The sequence below is a fragment of the Anopheles stephensi genome, chromosome 2, assembly GCF_013141755.1.
Source record: "Anopheles stephensi strain Indian chromosome 2, UCI_ANSTEP_V1.0, whole genome shotgun sequence".
NCBI classification, from domain to species: domain Eukaryota; kingdom Metazoa; phylum Arthropoda; class Insecta; order Diptera; family Culicidae; genus Anopheles; species Anopheles stephensi.
The window spans coordinates 3694846-3715593 of NC_050202.1; the positions used below are offsets into that span (position 1 = coordinate 3694846).

Consider the following 20748-nt stretch of genomic DNA (forward strand, 5'->3'; position numbering starts at 1 on the left):
AGTTAAACGAGGAGAAGGCTATATTTTACGGCAAAATTGGGGGAAAAAATTGAACAAATGATTTGCTTAGGATTTCCCTTCCATTCAATTTGAGTTTTCTTGAGGACTTCTTCGTTAAATGAATTCAAACTCACCAAGAATTCATGTGAACTATTTAGAACATGTTCTAATAAAATTCAAATCCTAATGAAATATTTCAACGCATGAAATTATAGGTGAGTGACTTGGCTGAACCTTTTAGATCATTTTCACATGTCTGTAATCCTGGAGGTAGTTGCTTTTTATTCCTCCTGAGCAATTTTTGTTGTATTCTAGAGGTTATGATTATTATTTTAGTTTAAAATCTATTCCTCACAGCAAGGGTTGGACACGGAAAGTGTCAAAATGAGTCCAGCAATCTTTGAAGCCTTTTAGCACACAATCGGAGAGGTTTAAGTCCTTGAAGTAGAATTTAAATATATAAACGGTAGAATCCGTAGGCAATAGTACGAGAGAGGCAATTTACGATACTGAAACCTAGTTCAAGCCAGATAAACAACTTCAAAAAGCTATCACATGGGTACTATTCAACCCATGACAATAAGCAAGCCTAATCCCATTCTGAGTAGTTTTCGGGGTTATAAGACGACGACCACAGACCTAACGCAAACAGAGCGCCATTTATTGCATCATATTTTATGAAATTTTCAAATAGCTACCCCCAGAATGTACGCCTGTTTACGAAGCAATTGGGAGCATACATAGCGTAGCAGTCCCCAATCTATCTGGCTTTATTCTGTTCGACTCCCAGTGCGATACACTGCATCGCATATGGAAAACGGACAGCAACAGCGAAGTGCAAGTTTTTTTAAGTACCATTCGAAATGCAGATGAAATTGTTCAATAAATGAAGTTTGCGGGAAGAAGTATGGAGCCGAGCTGAAAGTTTTTCAATCACACTTGCGATGGTGCAATTTGGAGCAGAAATAAGCAACTGGAGGCGAAAGAAGCACAATCGGCATAAGAAAATTACTGCCAATGAGTTGAGAAGGATTGTCTAAGCCTTGTGGGATTTTTTTATAGGACTTTGAAAGGAAAATCTTATTATCTCCAATCCAACTATTAAAATGAACTACTCGAAGTTAAAGTTCAGCTGTTGCCGTGCGGGCTCAATTTCATATTGAATTGGAATTGGTGTGCGTGCAATTGAGAAATAAAACCATATAGCAACAACCTTCCCATCCCATGGTTCCATGTTCCACAGTAGGAACATCGTAAAAGGGCAAGCCAAAGCGTATTTCGACCTGTCCCGTAACACAGGTAACATCTGCAAATGTTTTGTACGATTGGAAGACGCGGATATTCATCCGACCATCGGAGCACAAGATTGTATCGAACCAGATGGTTGAACCAATATGTATTGCTGTACTCGGAATCACATCCGACCGAACTGCTTAGCCCCAAAATTGTTCAATACCGATGCCCGAAATAGCTTCGTAATGCAAAACCTGACTTGTTTGGTAGAGGTGGTGTAGAGCGGCTCAAAGGTATTTCGGCTAGCAGACAGACTACAGAGAAATTATTACAATTACTTGCTTCGGAAAATAGCTCCACCCTGTTGAATAACGTTTCTCAGTAAAGCAAGGATAAGGATGCTTAAAGAACGGGATTGGGGAAAATAAGGATTAATGGGAAGGCTACTCTACAATGCTTTCGTCAGTTTGTACATTCCGGTGAGCTTGGTCTGAAGTAGATGAAGTACGGGGAAAATTTATGTTGGGGATAAACGCCTCAGAGACTCAAGCAGAGTAAGTTGCTTTATATGTATTGGTATATAAAGAGTAAATAAGAGATTTGACTATACCTGGCTATCCGCGCTTTAAAGGCCTTATCATACAAATTAAAAAAAAACTCTTTCCAAATATCTGTGTCCCAGCAATTCAAATTTAACGACTCGAACGGCTCGAACATTATCGGCTCGAATGTTGGCGAATCAATCAGCCAGAACCATCTGTTGAGCGTGTCCTTTGCTAACTGTTTACGCGCGTCGAACCATCCATCGCCGCGTAAGCACATCCGCGAACAGCGAACATAAACACAACAGGACAAATCACAAATTCATGAAGGCATCGTACCCGGCGGGGCTGCATTATTCAACAGGACTAGCACACTCCGCTCGAGCCACCCCGCTACCGTCGCTTTCCGTGCAAGGAAATGTGCATTGGCCATCGGATAAAATTTGGCATTTTTTTTTGCAAACACAACCGACAACACACGGCGCGCTTGTGCATGTAACGGATGTAGCCGTGTGCTGCTCCGGTGCATAGAAATGCATAAATGATGTCATTGTGGCAGTTTGAACAGTTGAACACTGCATTTTAGATGCTCCGGCAAGCATCTACCCGGTACCATCTAAAATTTAACCCCCCCCCCCCCCCCCCCAACATGCCCAGCGTCCTGGTTCGCGTACTGGTCGGTACAAACGAATCGTCGCGCATTGCCACACGATCTGGCAATTGGCGTGTAAATAAACAACGAAATTTATCCAGCATCCGTTCGCGGCTATCGGTGCTGGGCTGTCGCTTGTCAGATGTCGCAATAAAGATTCAAATTGCCGCGCCAGGAACTGCAGCACGGTTCTAATGGAGGACCACTATCCAAACATTCGAGATGGCCGGTGAGTCGCGCGATGGAGGCCGTCCAGCTACCGGGCAGCCGCAATAATTTGATAGTCTTTGTCGAACATCGCAAAAGATTGTTTTATTTAAACGACAAAGGTTTCAAAGAGTGGCGTGTTCAAAATATAAAGTTAGTAGGAATTCCTTTATACCGTAGTTTGGAAAAACCTCGCTGTACAGGCAGTTACACATTGCTCCACAGTAGGATCTGTTTCCCCAAAGAACCACAAAACAGATATTCAACATTCTCGCCGATCAGGGATGTCAAACGGTGGTGGATATACATGGGAAGAATCGATGGTGTTCGGTCCTCCTAATGTTAATCGCTAAAAGATTTTTTTCATCTGAGGTTCTCTCTATAAGTTTTTCTGAGTCTGAGAAGAGAGAGGTTGCTCCATTACCTCACGTCCACTCACGGATTGATGTCTGACTGGGTCGTTCCGCCATAGCGAGGATTGACTATCCAACTATACGGTATCAATAAGTCTAGTAAGCCAGAAATGGCAGGCATGATCTAAGAGGTCGTTAGGCCAAGAAAGAAGAAGAAGATGTAATGGAGATCCTTCCATGTCTTCATCGACAACATTCAGAGACTTATAAAGAAGATGAGTGCTATATTAAATGCTAGAGGAGATCATACATGGAGATGGAGTTAGGTGCTTTTCTGACTAGAATACTCTTGATTGGCTGGCAAATGCTTCCAGAACTTGAGCTGTGACAGACTCATATTGCTGCGATCGTGCCAAAAGCAACGATAAAATTCTTGATGCCATACACGAGATATTCCTTGAAGAATGATTTTTTTATGAAGATTTAATTCAAGAACTTACGAGGACTCTCTAAGGCACAACTGTTAGTTCGATAACGAACCGTTGTTGAACCGACCACGCGAAGGAATGGTTGATTCGGAGATATCCGAGCAGATTCCTGGCTCTGTCAGAGTTGCTTGAATCAGGCGGCTAACCTTTTTTCCTGGATAACCAGGTGAAGTATTTAACCGTGGTTCTTGCTTAGCTTATTTTCGCCTAATTCTTCCGACGGAGTGGGGAGACACCAAAGTGCGGGACCAACATCCGGAGGGAAGGCAAAGGTGAAACATTCCCGATTATGTACGGAAACCCTTACAATAAAACACAAGCTTCTTCGTTGAGGTTTGGATTACAAGTCGATTTTATTCTCAAAAAATCCTGTCTTATATACTAAAATTCTGTGGGAAAAAGAACATGAAATAGCATTGCATCGATCTCCTTTATCCTAACTCGGTATGCCGATGCGTTTGACCCCTGCCTGGCGTCGGCTAGTGTAGGAGGTCTGTTAGTTTTGTTGTAGATGTAATGTTACAATGTCTGGCAATTGTGGTTAACCCTATCGTTTTATGACCATGGGTAACGCATCGCGCATCTGTGGTTCAAGTGCGTATGCCTATTTTCCTATCGCCTATTGCCTGCGAGTCGTTTATTCTATTCGTCAAGTTGGTCTTTCCTTCACTGCCCTATGACCGTGCGCCTTGATCTTCGCATTGGTCGTTTTTTCGTGAAACTAATCGCGCAATGACAATGTATGCGTTGTGTTCTAGTGTTAACCTCTTTCAGCCCATGTTATTCACTTTCGTTTTTATTATATGGCTTGAGTTGATTTATGATTTCCATATGTCTGGATATTGTCCTTTTTCTGATATTTCCAATAACGCATTATACTTTCGTTTTCTCATGGTAAGAGGTCGCCATCTGTGACTTAAGGTTTTTCCTAAAATAATATTTTCTGGTGAGAATTTATACTAAACGGAAGATATTTAGTAATTTAAAATTGTTCCTCTAACTCTTGCATGCCAGTCATTTTAGCTAAATTTTATTTTGTCGCGTTCGCAACAGGCACAACCATCAACCGCTAAAATTTCTTAGCCTGCCACAGAAGCTCGCTCAACAGCTGACAGTTGAGAACAGTCGCCCAATTCAACAATATCCGAGCCTCTTTTTTGTAAGTATGTACCTTATCCTTTCAATTAAGTTGGACCTAAAGTGCCCTCCGTGAATATGCATGTGTCTTTAAAAGACTTCAAGAAGTAAGGGTGGACCGGTGCCATATTTAAGGCATGTCTAACCCACTGGAGCATGACTTGGTCCTTCTATAGCTTATAGCCACTCGAGTCGTAAATCAATATATGACGCTTAAGTTCTTCATTCATCAAAATTAAGAGATGATTTTGTGTCCTTCGAGAGACCTAATATATGCGCCAAAAAAGTCATATTTTACTGCAGAAGGATAGAACAGCTTGATCTCTAGCCGCCTTGAAACGTTCGACAACTCTGAGGTATCGATGACAGTGCACTCACTAACTGGTCCGGAATTCCTTCGGGGCAAAAAGGGTAAACCGATGTCCCGGCCACCCTATCAACCAGCCTGTATCGTACGCCTTGACAGTTGTTATCGCGCTTGGTCGCGTTGAGAAAAGGACTCTGGGACTCACGGTTCCTGGGTGGTGGTCAAAATGTGCGAATCCTCTGTATATAAAAAAACTCCTCCGAACAAGTTTCAGGAATCCAGTTTCAGTGTTTCTCCAATAGGTGAGTATCATATGCAAATCGGTATCCATTTTGACCGCTGCTCGGACCACCCTCGGACCACATGTGTGATTGTCGCCCGTCCGTTCGATAAAAGGGCTGCGCTATGATAGCGGACGAGCGACAATTGCTCTGATGAAAATGTCAGCTTAGCATATATCCTTCCCATCCTACGCGTGCTGGGTGATGGACAAAGGCGGGAAAACGCACGGGCATACAAGCACGGGCATACAAGCACAAATCCAGACAGATGCCGTCCCAGCGCGCTCGTGGCATGACGGTAGCTCCGAGCAAAAAGTGTGATTTGTTTGATTATAATTTTTCGCCCCGTTCGATTTCATGTTTGCTTTTAATTTTAACATAACGAACATGTCGAACTAGTAGCGCCCGGACTGTAGCGAGGACAGATGCGATGGAAAACGAACATCGAGTGATTGTTGTGGCGGACAGGAGCTGGCGTTTTGTAAGAAATGGGAAAAGTTAAATGGAATATTTAAAGAAAGCAAAACGAGCGCTGCACAGTTTAATTTGAATGACAAAACCGACTAATTGTCACCGTCGCTTCATTGCAGCTCGTTTCCCAAGGCAAGGCACGTACCAGTGGGAAAGATTTTTCATAAAGCCCACACACACACACACACACGCACACAAACACACTCCAGAATAATACGATTTTCAGCTTAATTATCTTCCGGTACAAAGGTTGATGGATACGAGCTGCACAATAATAAACCTGTCCATCCGAAACGGGTTCAGCCCTTTGGTTGTGGGGCGATGCTTCATCGGCCAGCAGACAACGGCGGTTGCGTTGAGAGATGTTGCAAATGATTTTAATTAAATACCCCAACTTCTAGGCCGTTCATCATCGTGTGTAGTGTACGGGTTTTTCCCGGGCTCCATTTTAATGGAGGACAGCCGAAACGGTTGAGGCTAATTGTGCGACCAGGTGCGCCCCGGTAGAGGTTATGTTGCGATGATTGCACTATAATCCTTGCAGGATGGCACCAGTTGGAGCGCACCAGCAAGTGAGCAGAGAGTGAGGTTAGAGCAGAGTTGTAATTATTTTTGGGCTCTCAAGCTGAAGCGTATCACTGTGAAGAATAGCTCGAATAAGCTTCAAACTGCTGGACGATGATTCAAAAGAGTCTGTTGCTTGCTAGAGATTTCTTTTCCACAGGCTGTCGATATCGGCTTCAAAGATGAAGCTTTGCTTTATTTAAGGCAGAGCAACTTCAAGAGTTCCTTAACCGCTCTCTTTGACCGTTTGAGGCCGTGCCTCTCGACAATCTCATTGCTCAATTTATGCTCATCGCTAATCTGCGTGTACGACTCGCGCAACGGAATTGCAATCGGGCTCGAAGCACGTGCGCACGCTCGATTAATCACAATGCTCGCACAGAATTCCCCATGATAAGCGTGCCGGCTTCAGTAGGTTCGCGTCGATCGGAAATAGGCGAGCGGTTTCAGTTACATTTTCCGCCAGCTGCACAGAGGACGTGCGCTCCGTCGGCATGGCGTTGTACATGCGAGCGGTGATGGTGGCGATAAGCCTGCTGAGCGTTTGCTGCGGGTAGGTGTGTCGGGCCTGTCCCAACCCCTTGGGCGGATGGTGGAGAAAGGCTAAACAGGAGGGGGGTGGGCAGACCAGGCAACTGGTCTGTCTGTACGTCGGGGGGGTAACCAGACGTTAAACCAAACTGCCACGAGGCCCTCCAGAGGTACCTGGGGGCTTGGGCGCAGGGCCAGTCCCCCTGCCCCAAGTAACACTGCGACTACGGAAAGATTAAATAATTATGCGATACCCGGATTATACGATATCAGACCCCCGCACCGTCCAAAAAACAATATTCCTATGGGCTCATGGAACGTACGCACTCTCTACAGAGCCGGAGCCTTGAAGCAACTTGATGACGCCCTAGCCATACTGAACATGGACCTCGTAGCGCTACAAGAGATCCGTTGGTTAGGGAATGGTGTGCATAACAGGCGTGGCAGTAGCCGCTACGATATATACTTCAGCTGCCACGACCGCCACCATATGCTCGGAACGGGTTTCGCCGTCGGTCCGCGGCTGAAATCCGAAATCATCGGCTTCAAGGCTATCAATGATAGGCTATGCACCCTGCGCATGCGAGGCAGATTCTTCAACATCAGCCTCATCAACGTTCACGCCCCTACCGAAGACAAGGATGAAGAGGAGAAGGACCTGTTCTATGGCCGCCTCACAAAAATCATTGACCAGTGTCCCAGGCACGATGTTAAAATCATCCTGGGGGACTTCAATGCAAAAGTCGGTAGGGAGCCAATGTACCGCCAATACATTGGAAGTCACAGTCTACATGAGCACAGTAACGACAATGGTAGTAGATTGGTCCAGTTTGCAGCTGCAAACAATCTGGTTGTGGGAAGTACCAAGTTTGCGCGCCGAGACATTCACAAAGCTACGTGGATGTCTCCGGATGGAGCCACTTCCAATCAGATAGACCACGTGTTGATTAGCCGCCGAAGACAGTCGAGCTTGTTGAACGTCAGAACGTATCGAGGGGCCAACATCGATTCCGATCACTATTTGGTTGGCTTAGTGATTCGTTGCAGAATCGCCCGTCCCCGCGTCAATGGGGGTGAAGTTAACACGCAGGCTCGGCTCAACACGGACTCCCTAAAGGACAGTCACGTCCAACAGGCATTCAAATCCGCTTTAGGTGAGGCTCTACTACCAGAAAATGAATATGAAACTACGAGCGAACGGTGGAACGCTCTAAAAACAAAAATAATAAGCTGTGCCAATTCCACACTCCCACCACGTCGGGGCAACACCAGATCTGGCTGGTTCGACGAAGATTGTAGACATGTGACAGAACGTAAAAACTGCGCATACCGAGTAATGCAGCAGCGGCATAGAACGCGGGCATGCGCAGAGGAATACTCACGGCTCAGGAGAGAAGAGAAAAGAGTTCACCGCACCAAAAAACAACTTTGGGAAGAGCAGCGGGTGCGGGAACTTCAAGAAATCAGAGTGCGTTACGGACCAGGAAGAAAGTTTTACCAGGAGATAGCAGGTCGCCGAAATAACTTTAGACCTAAGGTGACCTGCTGTCGGAATAAGGATGGGGATCTGGTCAGTTACCAGCCAGAGGTCCTCTCGCGATGGGCTCAGTACTTTGATGAATTGCTAAATGATCAGTTCAACGAACAGCTAGAGGCTCCACTAGCAGATGATATCATGCTACTGCCACCTAGCATAGATGAAACACGAATGGCCATCCGTCGGCTCAAGAACAACAAGGCACCAGGCACCGACGGAATAGTAGCCGAACTGATCAAAAACGGTGGTGCAGCACTCGAACAGGAAATTCATCAAATTATTACTGAGGTATGGGATAGCGAATCGATGCCTTGTGATTGGAATCTTGGCATCATCTATCCTATATACAAGAAGGGAGATAGGCTAGAGTGCAGCAACTACAGGGGTATTACGGTGTTGAATACCGCCTACAAGATCTTCTCCCTAATCTTACAAGATCGACTTGTCCCATTCGTTGAAGAGATAGTCGGAAACTATCAGAGAGGATTCCGAAACGGAAAATCAACCACTGACCAGATCTTCACGATGCGGCAAATCTTGGAGAAGATGGCGGAGCAACAGCTCCACTCCTACCATCTCTTTATTGATTTCAAAGCCGCCTATGACAGCATAGCCAGGGTAAAACTTTACGACGCAATGAGCTCTTTTGGAATCCCGGCCAAGCTTACCAGGCTTGTACGAATGACAATGGCCAACATCACATGCCAGGTGAAGGTGGATGGAAAACTCTCAGGGCCCTTTGCTACCACCAAGGGCCTGCGCCAGGGAGATGGGCTCGCCTGTCTCCTCTTCAACCTGGCGCTAGAGAGAGCCATCCGTGACTCAGAGGTGGAAACTTCGGGGACCATCTTCTATAAGTCAATCCAGATCCTGGCATACGCTGATGACATAGACATCATTGGTTTGAGGCTCTCCTATGTAGCAGAAGCTTATCAAAGGATCGAGCGTGCGGCACAGAACCTCGGGTTGGAGATTAACGAGGCGAAAACCAAAATGATGGTGGCACCACCAGCGGCCCTGCTAACAAACACTGATTTACGCAGGGGTGATGTACAGATAGGTGACCGCACCTTCGAAGTCGTCCAAAACTTCACCTATCTGGGGTCAAAAGTCAGCACCGACAACAACATTGATGTTGAGTTACGCGCACGGGTGCTGGCTGCCAACCGGTCATACTACTGCCTGAAGAAACTTCTCCACTCTAAATACCTGTCGCGACGGACGAAGCTGGGACTGTACAGAACATTTATAGTCCCAGTACTCACATACGCCTCTGAGACATGGACTCTGTCCAAAACTGACGAAGCCCTCTTAGCCGCGTTCGAGAGGAAGATGCTCAGAAGGATTTTTGGCCCCGTATGTGTGGAAGGACAATGGAGGAGCCGCTACAACGACGAGCTCTACGAGCTGTATGATGATCTCACTATCGTACAGCGCATTAGACTCGCCAGGCTCCGGTGGGCTGGTCACGTCATGAGAATGACACCGGACGACCCAGCCCGTAAAGTCCTTTTAGGCCGTCCACAAGGACAGAGGAGGCGTGGTAGGCCCAAATTGAGATGGAGTGATGGCGTTGATGCGTCCGCCAGAACGGCCGGGATAACGGATTGGCAGACGACGGCGCTGAACCGTGAGCGGTATCGAGGATTGTTGCAGCAGGCCAAGACCGCAAAGTGGTTGTAGCGCCTGATAAGTAAGTAAGTAAGTAAGGTGTGTCTTGGAGGCTGTCGTCACCAACCGTTTGCACCGGTTTTGTGCTTCCCATGTTGCAGAGTGTTGGTGGTGGGACCGAAGTTTGTACGCTCCAACCAAGAGTACACGGTAGTAATCAGCAACTTCAACAAGGCGTCGTCCAAGGTGAACCTGATGCTGCGGCTGGAGGCGTACGGCGAGCAGGGAACGCCCCTGTTTTCCATCCCGAAGCAGGTCGACGTGCGTCGCTTCATGAATCGCATCGTGAGGTTTGAAGTGAGATGATTTTTCGTTGTAAGGTGCATTTACAGAGAGTGTCATGCAAATGTGTGATCCCTTCTGCGGAGGGACGCAGATTCCAGTTATCTCCTCCCCAGCCAGTGTGAAGCTGAAGATGAACGGACTGCGAGGGTTGAGCTTTTCCGAGGAGGAAGATCTAGTGTTTCTCAGCAAATCCTTGTCGGGCTTAATACAGATCGATAAACCGGTGTTCAAGCCGGGCGATAAGGTCCGGTTCCGGGTGATCGTGTTGGACACGGAGCTGAAGCCGCCGGCAAGCCTGCAAGCAATTCAGGTGACGGTTCGCGATCATCAGAACATCGTCGTGCGGAAGTGGTCCTCGGCGAAGCTGTACGCCGGCGTGTTCGAGGGCGATCTTCAGATAGCGTCAATGCAGTCGAGTGGCGCCTGGAACATCACGGCACAGGTTGATGGGCAGGAACTCGCTTGGAAGACGTTCGAGGTGAAGGAGTACGTGCTGTCGTCGTTTGACGTAGAGGTGCTGCCGTCCACCATTCCGTTGGAGGAGCACCAGGGTCTCACCCTGACGGTAGCGGCCAACTATCACTTTGGCAGGCCGGTGAAGGGATTGGTCAAGATGGAGCTGTACCTGGAGGACGAAATTCTGGACCAGCGGAAAGAGTTCGAGGTGAACGGCATGGGACAGGTTGAGCTCCGTTTCAGAAACGAGTTGAAGCTGTTCCAGGATCAGCAGGATGTGCAGGTGAAGGTGATCTTCACCGAGCAGTACACAAGTAAGCAATGGCTGTCGGCCACGTCTAGACGTGTGAGCTCAATGCAAGCTATGCTCTTTCAGATCGAGTAGTGACGAAGGAGCAGGCAATTACGGTCTACAAATATCTGTACCGAGCGTCGCTAGCACAGGAGAGCAGCCAGTTCCGTCCAGGGTTTCCTTTCCACTGTGTGCTGACCTTACGCTACCATGATGGCACGCCGGCACGATACATTCCCGTGTTGGTGCAAGTGGAGGGAGATAGCGTAGAGCACGAGCAAGAGTACACCACTGATAGGGTAGGCACTATCAAGCTTGTCATGCATCCACAAAACTCCACCGAAGCAATCGACGTAACGGTAAGGCGTGGCTGTAGGTGTCGGGTGTGCAGATTTAACAATGGCTTCCTAACAAACCCCTCGACAGTTGACCGAAGAGAGCAGCGGATTCTCGTTCACCGAGAGAATAGATAGAGTCGAACAAATGATGAATGCGTTCATGAAGCTAGAATTGAAGTCAACGTAAGTAGCCCGTAACCCGTAGAAGGTACCAGGTCCTCCAGAACATGTGCTCTCTCTCTCTCTCACTCCCTCTCTCTTGCAGAGTTAAACTGAACCGACTCATGCGGCTGATGGTGACGTGCAGCGAACGGATGACGTTCTTCGTGTACTACGTCGTGGCCAAGGGTAACATTCTAGACGCAGGATTCATGCGGCCCAACAGACAAACGAAATACCAGTTTCAGATCAATGCGTCAGAGAAGATGGTACCGAAGGCGCACATTTTTGTGGCCACCGTGTTCAGCAACGTTGTGATATGGGACGCGTTGGAGATCGATTTGAAGCAGCTGAGCAATCATGTAAGTAGCTTCAACAGGCACAGCATAGGTCTGACCCTTTTGGTTGTGTTTTTCGCATTTTTCAGCTGGAAATCAACATCGATGAATCGGTGATAAAACCGGGCCAAGAGTTGGAGATTCAGCTACGAGGACGACCGAGCGCATACGTTGGGCTAGCTGCTTACGATAAAGGTTTGCTTGAGTTCTCCGGCCGGCACGATCTGTTCTGGGAAGACGTCATGCAGGTGTTTGATGACTTCCACGCCGTCGGGGAGAGCGAGTTTAATGCTTTTCACGTAAGCATCAGTGGTATGGAATTGTTGGTGAAGCCGTTCCAACGAGTAGTTCTACGTTCCTACTTCTTACAGGGTAAAGGCCTATTTATAAAAACTTCAAGAGAAACAATGCTGGAACCAGCGAACACTCCATCGAGACGCTTCGGAAGAGGGAACATTCGACCATATTCGAAGCTGGTCGCTTACCGGACCAACTTCCTCGAATCGTGGCTGTGGCAGAATGTGACCATCGATCCATCGGGCAAGAAGAAGATGATCGAAATCGTGCCGGATACGACCACATCCTGGTACTTGACGGGTTTCTCGATCGATCCGGTGTACGGGTTGGGCATCATCAAGAAGCCGATCCAGTTCACAACGGTCCAACCGTTTTACATCGTGGAGAATCTGCCGTACTCCATCAAGCGAGGCGAAGCGGCAGTGCTGCAGTTCACGCTGTTCAACAATCTTGGCGGAGAGTACATCGCCGATGTGACGCTGTACAATGTGGCCAATCAGACGGAGTTCGTCGGGCGGCCGTTGGAAGGTAAGTGCTAGTGCATAACTCCGCGCTAAGTTATTCTGATCTAACGCATTGTGCTTGTTTAGATCTGAGCTACACAAAGTCCGTCAGCGTTCCTCCGAAGGTTGGTGTACCGGTGTCGTTTCTGGTGAAGGCCCGCAAGCTCGGCGAGATGGCCGTACGGGTGAAGGCTTCCATAATGTTGGGCCTGGAAACGGACGCACTGGAGAAGGTGATTCGGGTCATGCCGGAAAATATAATTATTCACAATACTGATTGGCGCTTCTTCAATCTGTACCGATACCAAACACAAGAGTTTAACATCTCATTGGATGTTCTCAAGGATGCCAACATGAGCACTGTCAAGCTGGAGTTTATCCTGTCGTGTAAGTGTATGCCTAACCGTCTCGTCCTGACTCGTAAATCATTCTCGCATCTTCTTCTCAGCAAACCTACTCACGCCAGTCACGTACAATCTGGAAAATCTGCTCACCGTTCCAACCGCTTCGGGTGCCCCGAGCATGATCAACTTCATCCCCAACCTGGTGGTGCTCGACTATCTGATGGCGATCGGGTCCAACGAGAAGCATTTGATAAATAAAGCGAAAGGATTGCTGAGAAACGGCTACCAGCTTGAGATGCAGTACCGTCAGCCGGACGGTTCGTTTGGAAATTGGCCCAAGTCTCAGGGCAGCATCTTCGTAACCGCTCTGGTAGGCAAATCGATGCAGAGTGCTTCCAGCTACATATCGGAGGTAGATTTGAGCATGGTCAGCCGACTGTACGAGTGGCTTGCCTCGAAACAGCACAGCTCGGGCCGGTTCGAGGAGATAGCACCGATCACGTACCAAGCTTTGCAGGGAGGATCTCGCAACCATATAGCGCTAACGTCGTACGTGTTGATCGCGTTCCTAGAAAACTCGGAAGCTTCCAAAAAGCACCAGCAAGTAGTTCGAAAGGGCATACAGTACATCGCCAACTATTTGCCGCACATAGAAGACGTTTACGATCTGTCACTGGCAACGTACGCCCTGCTGCTGGACGGCCATACTCAAAAGCTGACGGCACTAAACGCCCTCATAAAGAGGGCCCACTCTTTCCAGGGCGCGGACGGGAAAGAGCTGTATTGGGCACGAGATACGGCCGAGATTGAAACGACTGCGTACGGACTGCTGTGTCTGGTACACGAAAAACGATACGTGGATGGCATCAGTGTGATGCAATGGCTTGTCAAGCGACGTGAAGTAAGCGGCAGCTTTCCCCGCACTCAGGACACCTTCGTTGGGCTGAAGGCACTCGCAATGCTAGCGCAAGCGATATCACCACTGAACAACGACTACTCGGTCATGGTGCGGTACGGCCGCACGAGAAAGGTGTACAAGGTCACTTCGACGGACGTGGATCAGCAGTCCCGGGATGTGCTGACCGGGACCGGGCGAATGGTGACGGTTAGCGTGGACGGACGCGGGTTTGGATTGTTCACGATCGCCTACCAGTACGGGATAGATGTGAGGAATATTGACAGGCAGTTCAGGCTGTCGGTCAGGAAGCGTTTTAGCAATCAGGGTTTTACGCTACAGCTGCGGGTGTGTACCAGCTTCATGCCCCAGTTGGCGTACACGCGCTCTAATTTGGCCCTGGTCGAGGTAAACTTCCCGAGCGGGTACGTCATCGATAAAGATTCCTTAGTGGACATCACCAATCGGAGCCCGTTTCAGGTAATTGAATGGGAGCCATAGCCGTAATGGCGGATCCAACTAAACATTGCTCCTTTCTTCCGGCAGAATGTGGAGTTTCGCTATGGGCAGACGTCGCTGGTGCTGTACTACGAAAGTTTGGGACCGGAGAACAACTGCTTCACCGTGACTGCGGAAAAATGGTTCCGTGTAGCATTTCTGCGGCCGGCTTATGTGCTTGTGCACGATTTTTACATCCCAAGTGAGTAATGTTTGCCCCAATACTTATTCCCCACATTACTATTCCTGTACATTTATCTCGCACAGAATTGAGGACGCTTGTAGTTTACGAGGGACCGGAGGAAAGCTGTACGGACTGCAATTAACTGAAGGATGGCAAATATCTGTTTCTACTTACAGTGAATTTTGTTGTTGTCGAAACTATAAAGAAAGCATTGAACTTCTTGAATGGCTGGGAGTTTTTTTACCTTACAATGAAAGAAAATCGGGATGATTTCTTCAATTTGCTGTTCAGATCTTATAAATGTCTCTCTCTCTCTCTCTCCAGGATCGTAAGGGATCGTACAGCTTCAAGAATCTCTAATGATGTGAGAATGTCTGGGTAATGCATACATTTAGGCGCATGGATTTGTGAAATAACGCTGCATTGAGCCTTCGGAAGGAGTGAAAATTTCCCACACAGTGACTGACGCATCTGGGAAAACCCCACAATCTGTGTTGTGTTGTTTTAATCGCACTTTTAGCGAAGGAGCAACGAAAGGTACGTCGGTTGGAAGAGATGCTTAGTATTTAACATGTTCGTAACTACAGGAAGGAAATAGCTATTCAATATTGCTCGTTACTCATTGCTGACTGTTCTAAAACCCTGCCATCGACCACAGCCGCCAGCAGTGTATTGGTGCTTCATTGTACTTTGCCAGTATGGGTGGTAACGGCTAAACTGCATATAATGTGTACAATTCCCTTACGGCTGCTCAAACCTCACCGAGTACCGGCGGTTACAGTACGTTAGAAACTATTGGAAGGGAACACCGACGTTAAAGGTGCGCAGTTTTCTGTTGCTGCAAAACGTACAAGACGCTATCAGTGCAGTTTGATAGAAGCCGGTGAAGCTGGAGTTTCACCGCGGACCGGCTAGGCACGACGGGGATTTATTCTTATCACGCCGTATTGTTGCAGGTCGCATGTTTACCGTAACATCTGCGAGCTGGGAATTCCCCGTCAAACGACCCAGCTTCCACGATTGGGGAAGCGAGCGGCTTGTGATTCAGTTCAATCTGAGACGGCATCCCGAGTAGACGCGAAATCGCAGCCAGCGCTAGAGCAACATGTGGCAGTTCATAAGGTCACGAATATTGACGGTGATAATCTTCATAGGTGCTGCTCATGGGTACGCAAAATCCTGGCCCTTGTGGCTTCGCTGCGTTTGGCGGTTGCTGTTGGTTGGTGAATACGATTGCACTGTGTAAATTTTCGTTTGCTTGCCATTTTTCCTGCCAGAATACTGATCGTGGGTCCTAAGTTTATCCGTGCCAATCAAGACTTCACGCTGGTGATCAGTAACTTTAACGCTCACCAGGCCAAGGTGGATCTGATGCTACAGATATCGGGCCAAACGGACGATGGAGCGAACGTGCTGAACATAACGCAGATGGTGGATGTGCGCCGCAACATGAACAGGATGATCAACTTCAATGTAGGACGCCCCGCGGCTTTTTGCTCACAGACAGCGGTGTGAGTGTGTGCGTGTGTGTTGAAGTTCACCCATTTGCTCTCTTGCAGATGCCGGCGGACTTATCAGCGGGGAACTACAGAATTACCATCGACGGACAGCGAGGCTTTAGCTTCCACAAGGAGGCTGAGCTGGTGTACCTCAGCAAGATCGTGTCCGGGTTGATACAGATCGATAAACCGGTGTTCAAGCCGGGCGATACGGTTCAGTTCCGCGTGATAGTGCTGGACACGGAGCTGAAGCCGCCGGCACGGCTGAAAGCGATTCATGTGACGATCCGTGATCCGCTAAAGAATGTCGTACGGAAGTGGTCCTCGGCGAAGCTGTACGCCGGTGTGTTCGAGGGTGATCTTCAGATAGCGCCAACGCCGATGCTTGGCATCTGGAACATCTCGGTTCTGGTGGATGGGGAGGAACTCGTTTCGAAGACGTTCGAGGTGAAGGAGTACGTGCTGTCGTCGTTTGACGTGGAGGTGCTGCCGTCCACCATTCCGTTGGAGGAGCACCAGGGTCTCAACCTGACGGTAGCGGCCAACTATCACTTTGGCAAGCCGGTGAAGGGATTGGTCAAGATGGAGCTGTACCTGGAGGACGATAAGCTGGACCAGCGGAAAGAGTTCGAGGTGTACGGTATGGGTCAGGTGGCGCTGCGGTTCGCTGGATATTTCGGAGTGCACGAAGATCAGCAGGATGTGCTTGTAAAGACGACGTTCATCGAACAGTACACAAGTAAGCAACACGCACATCTGCTCAGCATCTGTGGTGTTGGATGGGTTAATAACTCTCACTCTCTCTCTCTCTCTGTCTTTTTTTCAGATCGCACGGTAGTTAAGCAAAGTCAGATTACAGTGTACAAATATACGTACCGCGTTGAGCTGATAAAAGACAGCCCACAGTTCCGTCCGGGACTTCCCTTCAAGTGCGCTCTGCAGTTCCGTAATCATGACGGAACACCTGCCAGAGGTGTTACCGGTAAGGTGGAGGTAATCGACGTCGAATATGAAGAGACTGCAACGAGCGACAAGGATGGTTTGATCAAGTTCGAACTCAATCCAGGCGAAGATATCGAAGGGATGGATATAAACGTAAGTAGCAGTTGGCAGTGATGAGTGAGCGTGGCAAGTAAACAGTTTTGAATGCTCCTAATTTATTCTTCAGTTTTCAAACGATGAGACTGGATTCTACTTTTACGAACGAGTGGATAAGGTGGACATAGTGACGAATACTTACATCAAGCTGGAACTTAAATCTCCGTAAGTAGTAGGCCAACTACCAGGTGAAACCAGGTCAAGGAACCCCTAGCAATACAACTGTCACTCTTTGCAGCATTAAATTGAACCGTTTGCTGCGACTGATGGTGACGTGCAACGAAAGGATGACATTCTTCGTGTACTACGTAGTGTCGAAAGGCAACATAATCGATTCTGGCTTCATGCGACCGAACAGGCAGAACAAATATCCGCTGCAGTTGAACGCGACGGAGAAGATGATTCCGAAGGCCAAAATCATTGTGGCAACCGTTGCGAGCCGTACCGTGGTGTATGACTTTGTGGACATTGATTTCGAAGAGCTTCGTAACAACGTGAGTAAAACTATTGTCAAGTGTGTCTTATTGGAGTGTTGTCGATGATTTTTGTAACCGAAATATCGTCCGGTGTAGTTTGATCTGAGCATCGACGAGCAGGAAGTAAAGCCAGGACGTCAAATCGAGCTTCGTATGTCGGGCCGTCCGGGAGCGTACGTTGGGCTGGCTGCGTACGACAAAGGTTTGCTGTACTACAACAAAAACCACGATCTGTTCTGGGAGGATATCATGCAGGTGTTTGACGGATTTCATGCGATCGATGAGAACGAGTTTGACAAGATTCACGTAAGTGGCGGATCAGCGAGAATGCAGAGTACAGAATGAATGTTAGTCAGATTGTTCTTACAGAGCATGGGACTGTTTGCCAGAACGCTGGATGACATTATGTTCGATGGAGCAAACGATAAGTCGGCACGGGACGGGCTACAGATAAACCATCCCACCACCAAGCTGGTCGCTTACCGGACCAACTTCCTCGAATCGTGGCTGTGGCAGAATGTTACCATTGGCCGATCGGGCACGAAGAAGATGATCGAAATCGTTCCGGATACGACCACATCCTGGTACTTGACGGGATTCTCGATCGATCCGGTGTACGGGTTGGGCATCATCAAGAAGCCGATCCAGTTCACAACGGTCCAACCGTTTTACATCGTGGAGAATCTGCCGTACTCCATCAAGCGAGGCGAAGCGGCAGTGCTGCAGTTCACGCTGTTCAACAATCTTGGCGGAGAGTACATCGCCGATGTGACGCTGTACAATGTGGCCAATCAGACGGAGTTTGTCGGGCGGCCGTTGGAAGGTAAGTGCTAGTGCATAACTCCGCGCTAAGTTATTCTGATCTAACGCATTGTGCTTGTTTAGATCTGAGCTACACAAAGTCCGTCAGCGTTCCTCCGAAGGTTGGTGTACCGGTGTCGTTTCTGGTGAAGGCCCGCAAGCTCGGCGAGATGGCCGTACGGGTGAAGGCTTCCATAATGCTGGGCCTGGAAACGGACGCACTGGAGAAGGTGATCCGGGTCATGCCGGAAAGCTTGGAACATAACAAGATGGAATCGCGGTTCTTCTGTTACGATAACTACAAAAATTCTACCTTCCTGATGAACCTAGACATCGACAAGAAGGCGGATAATGGATCGAGAAAGATTGCGTTCCAGCTGAATCGTGAGTATAATAGGTTGGAGTGTTTGACGAATGTCGTTGGTGCTATCGTGATGTTTGTTGTTATTTGTAGCCAATCTGCTGACCACGGTGATTAAAAACCTGGACAATCTGCTCGCCGTCCCATCGGGCTGTGGCGAACAGAATATGGTTAAGTTCGTACCGAACATCGTTGTGCTGGACTACCTGAATGCGATCGGTTCGAAGGACCAGACGCTAATCAATAAGGCGACGGATTTGCTACGGACGGGCTATCAAAATCAGATGCGCTATCGCCAGTCGGATGGTTCGTTCGGTGTATGGCACAATGGTGGCAGCGTGTTCCTGACCGCGTTCGTTGCCAAATCGATGCAAACCGCTTCGAAGTACATCAGCGAAGTTGATGCGGCGATGGTGGAGCGGGCGTACGATTGGCTTGCTGCCAAGCAGCACTCTTCCGGCCGATTCGATGAGGTCGGTTCCGTGATCCACAAGGATATGCAGGGCGGGCTGGGCAATGGTGTGGCGCTGACATCCTACGTGCTGACAGCACTGCTGGAGAACGAGAACGCCAAGGTGAAGCATGCGGTTGTGATTCAAAATGCAATGGCCTATCTGAGCAGCAGGATAGAGTCCATCAACAGAGCTTACGATCTTTCGATTGCGACTTATGCGCTGATGCTGAACGGACACGACAAGAAGACGTTGGCGTTAAATAGGCTCGTCGACATGTCGATCGTGTCCGACACGGAACGGTACTGGAGCACGGACAATAGCATCGAAACGACCGCGTACGCCTTGCTGTCGTTCGTGATAGCGCAGAAGTACCTGGACGGCATTCCGGTGATGCGCTGGCTGGTGAACCAACGGTACGTTACCGGCAGTTTCCCACGCACCCAGGACACGTTCGTCGGGCTGAAGGCGTTGACAAAGCTGGCGGAAAAAATCTCGCCCTCGCGCAACGACTACACCATCACGCTGAAGTACAAGCGGTCCGTGCGCAATTTCTACATCAACTCGCAGGACATCAACATCACCAGCTACGAGGACATCCCGGAGGATACCCGGGCGCTGGAGGTGAACGTCGGCGGTATCGGGTTCGGATTGCTGCAGGTCATCTATCAGTACAGCTTGAATCTCGTCAACTTTGCGCATCGGTTCAAGCTCGATCTGGAGCGGCAGAGCACGGGCTCCGAGTACGAGCTGCGGATGCGGGTGTGCGCCAACTTCATACCGAAGATGACCGACAGCCGATCGAACATGGCACTGGTCGAGGTGAACTTCCCGAGCGGGTATGTTGTCGATCGGAGTCCGATCAGTGAGCAGACAACCATCAATCCCATTCAGGTAGGCAGACGGTGGGGGGAGAAAATAGCTTGACGACGAACACATTGACACACGTCCGTCCTTTACAGAACATCGAGATTCGGTACGGTGGCACATCGGTGGTTGTGTATTACAACAACATGGGTATCGAGCGGAACTGCTTCACCGTGACGGCCTTCAGACGGTTCAAGGTGGCACTGAAGCGTCCGGCACATGTGGTCGTGTACGATTACTACAATCCAAGTGAGTGAACCATTTGCGGTTGTAGCGACGCGTTGCCGCTAACTGACCACCGCTCTTGTCGGGTTTTGTTTTTCAGAATTCAACGCCATCGAAGTGTACGAGGTCGATAAGCAGAATGTTTGCGAAATCTGTGAGGAGGGTGATTGTCCCAAGGAGTGCGCAAAAGCATAATTTGTGGTGGTTCTAAAATCTCGTACGAAGGTTCGCATTTATGGGCAGCTCATGTAATGATACTTCATAAGTTTGGCAATAGTGTTTGGAAGTGAATAAACAGGTTTGTTTTAAATCAATACAAAGGCATTTTCCTTTTTTCGTCGCCACCACGTGGCTTTCTGCAAACAAATGGCTCCATACTCACCACGCCGTGGTGAATTCGTGCTTT

The 20748-nt window shown here is 48.6% G+C and overlaps 1 protein-coding gene across 1 annotated transcript; it reads left to right on the top strand.

The window, feature by feature from the left end:
* The first annotated feature begins 6667 nt into the window (after positions 1-6667).
* Positions 6668-20658, top strand: LOC118506194 (CD109 antigen-like). Its single transcript, XM_036042990.1, has 24 exons — positions 6668-6788; positions 10076-10271; positions 10351-11029; positions 11092-11366; positions 11434-11528; positions 11611-11866; positions 11932-12141; positions 12214-12667; positions 12730-13029; positions 13091-14361; positions 14428-14581; positions 15084-15100; positions 15663-15730; positions 15841-16036; positions 16123-16801; positions 16889-17157; positions 17231-17325; positions 17399-17654; positions 17733-17942; positions 18006-18459; positions 18522-18821; positions 18892-20144; positions 20213-20366; positions 20443-20658. Exons 1-24 carry the CDS (start codon positions 6730-6732, stop codon positions 20535-20537), a joined length of 7995 nt encoding a protein of 2664 aa, XP_035898883.1. The 5' UTR covers positions 6668-6729; the 3' UTR covers positions 20538-20658.
* The last annotated feature ends 90 nt before the right edge of the window (positions 20659-20748 follow it).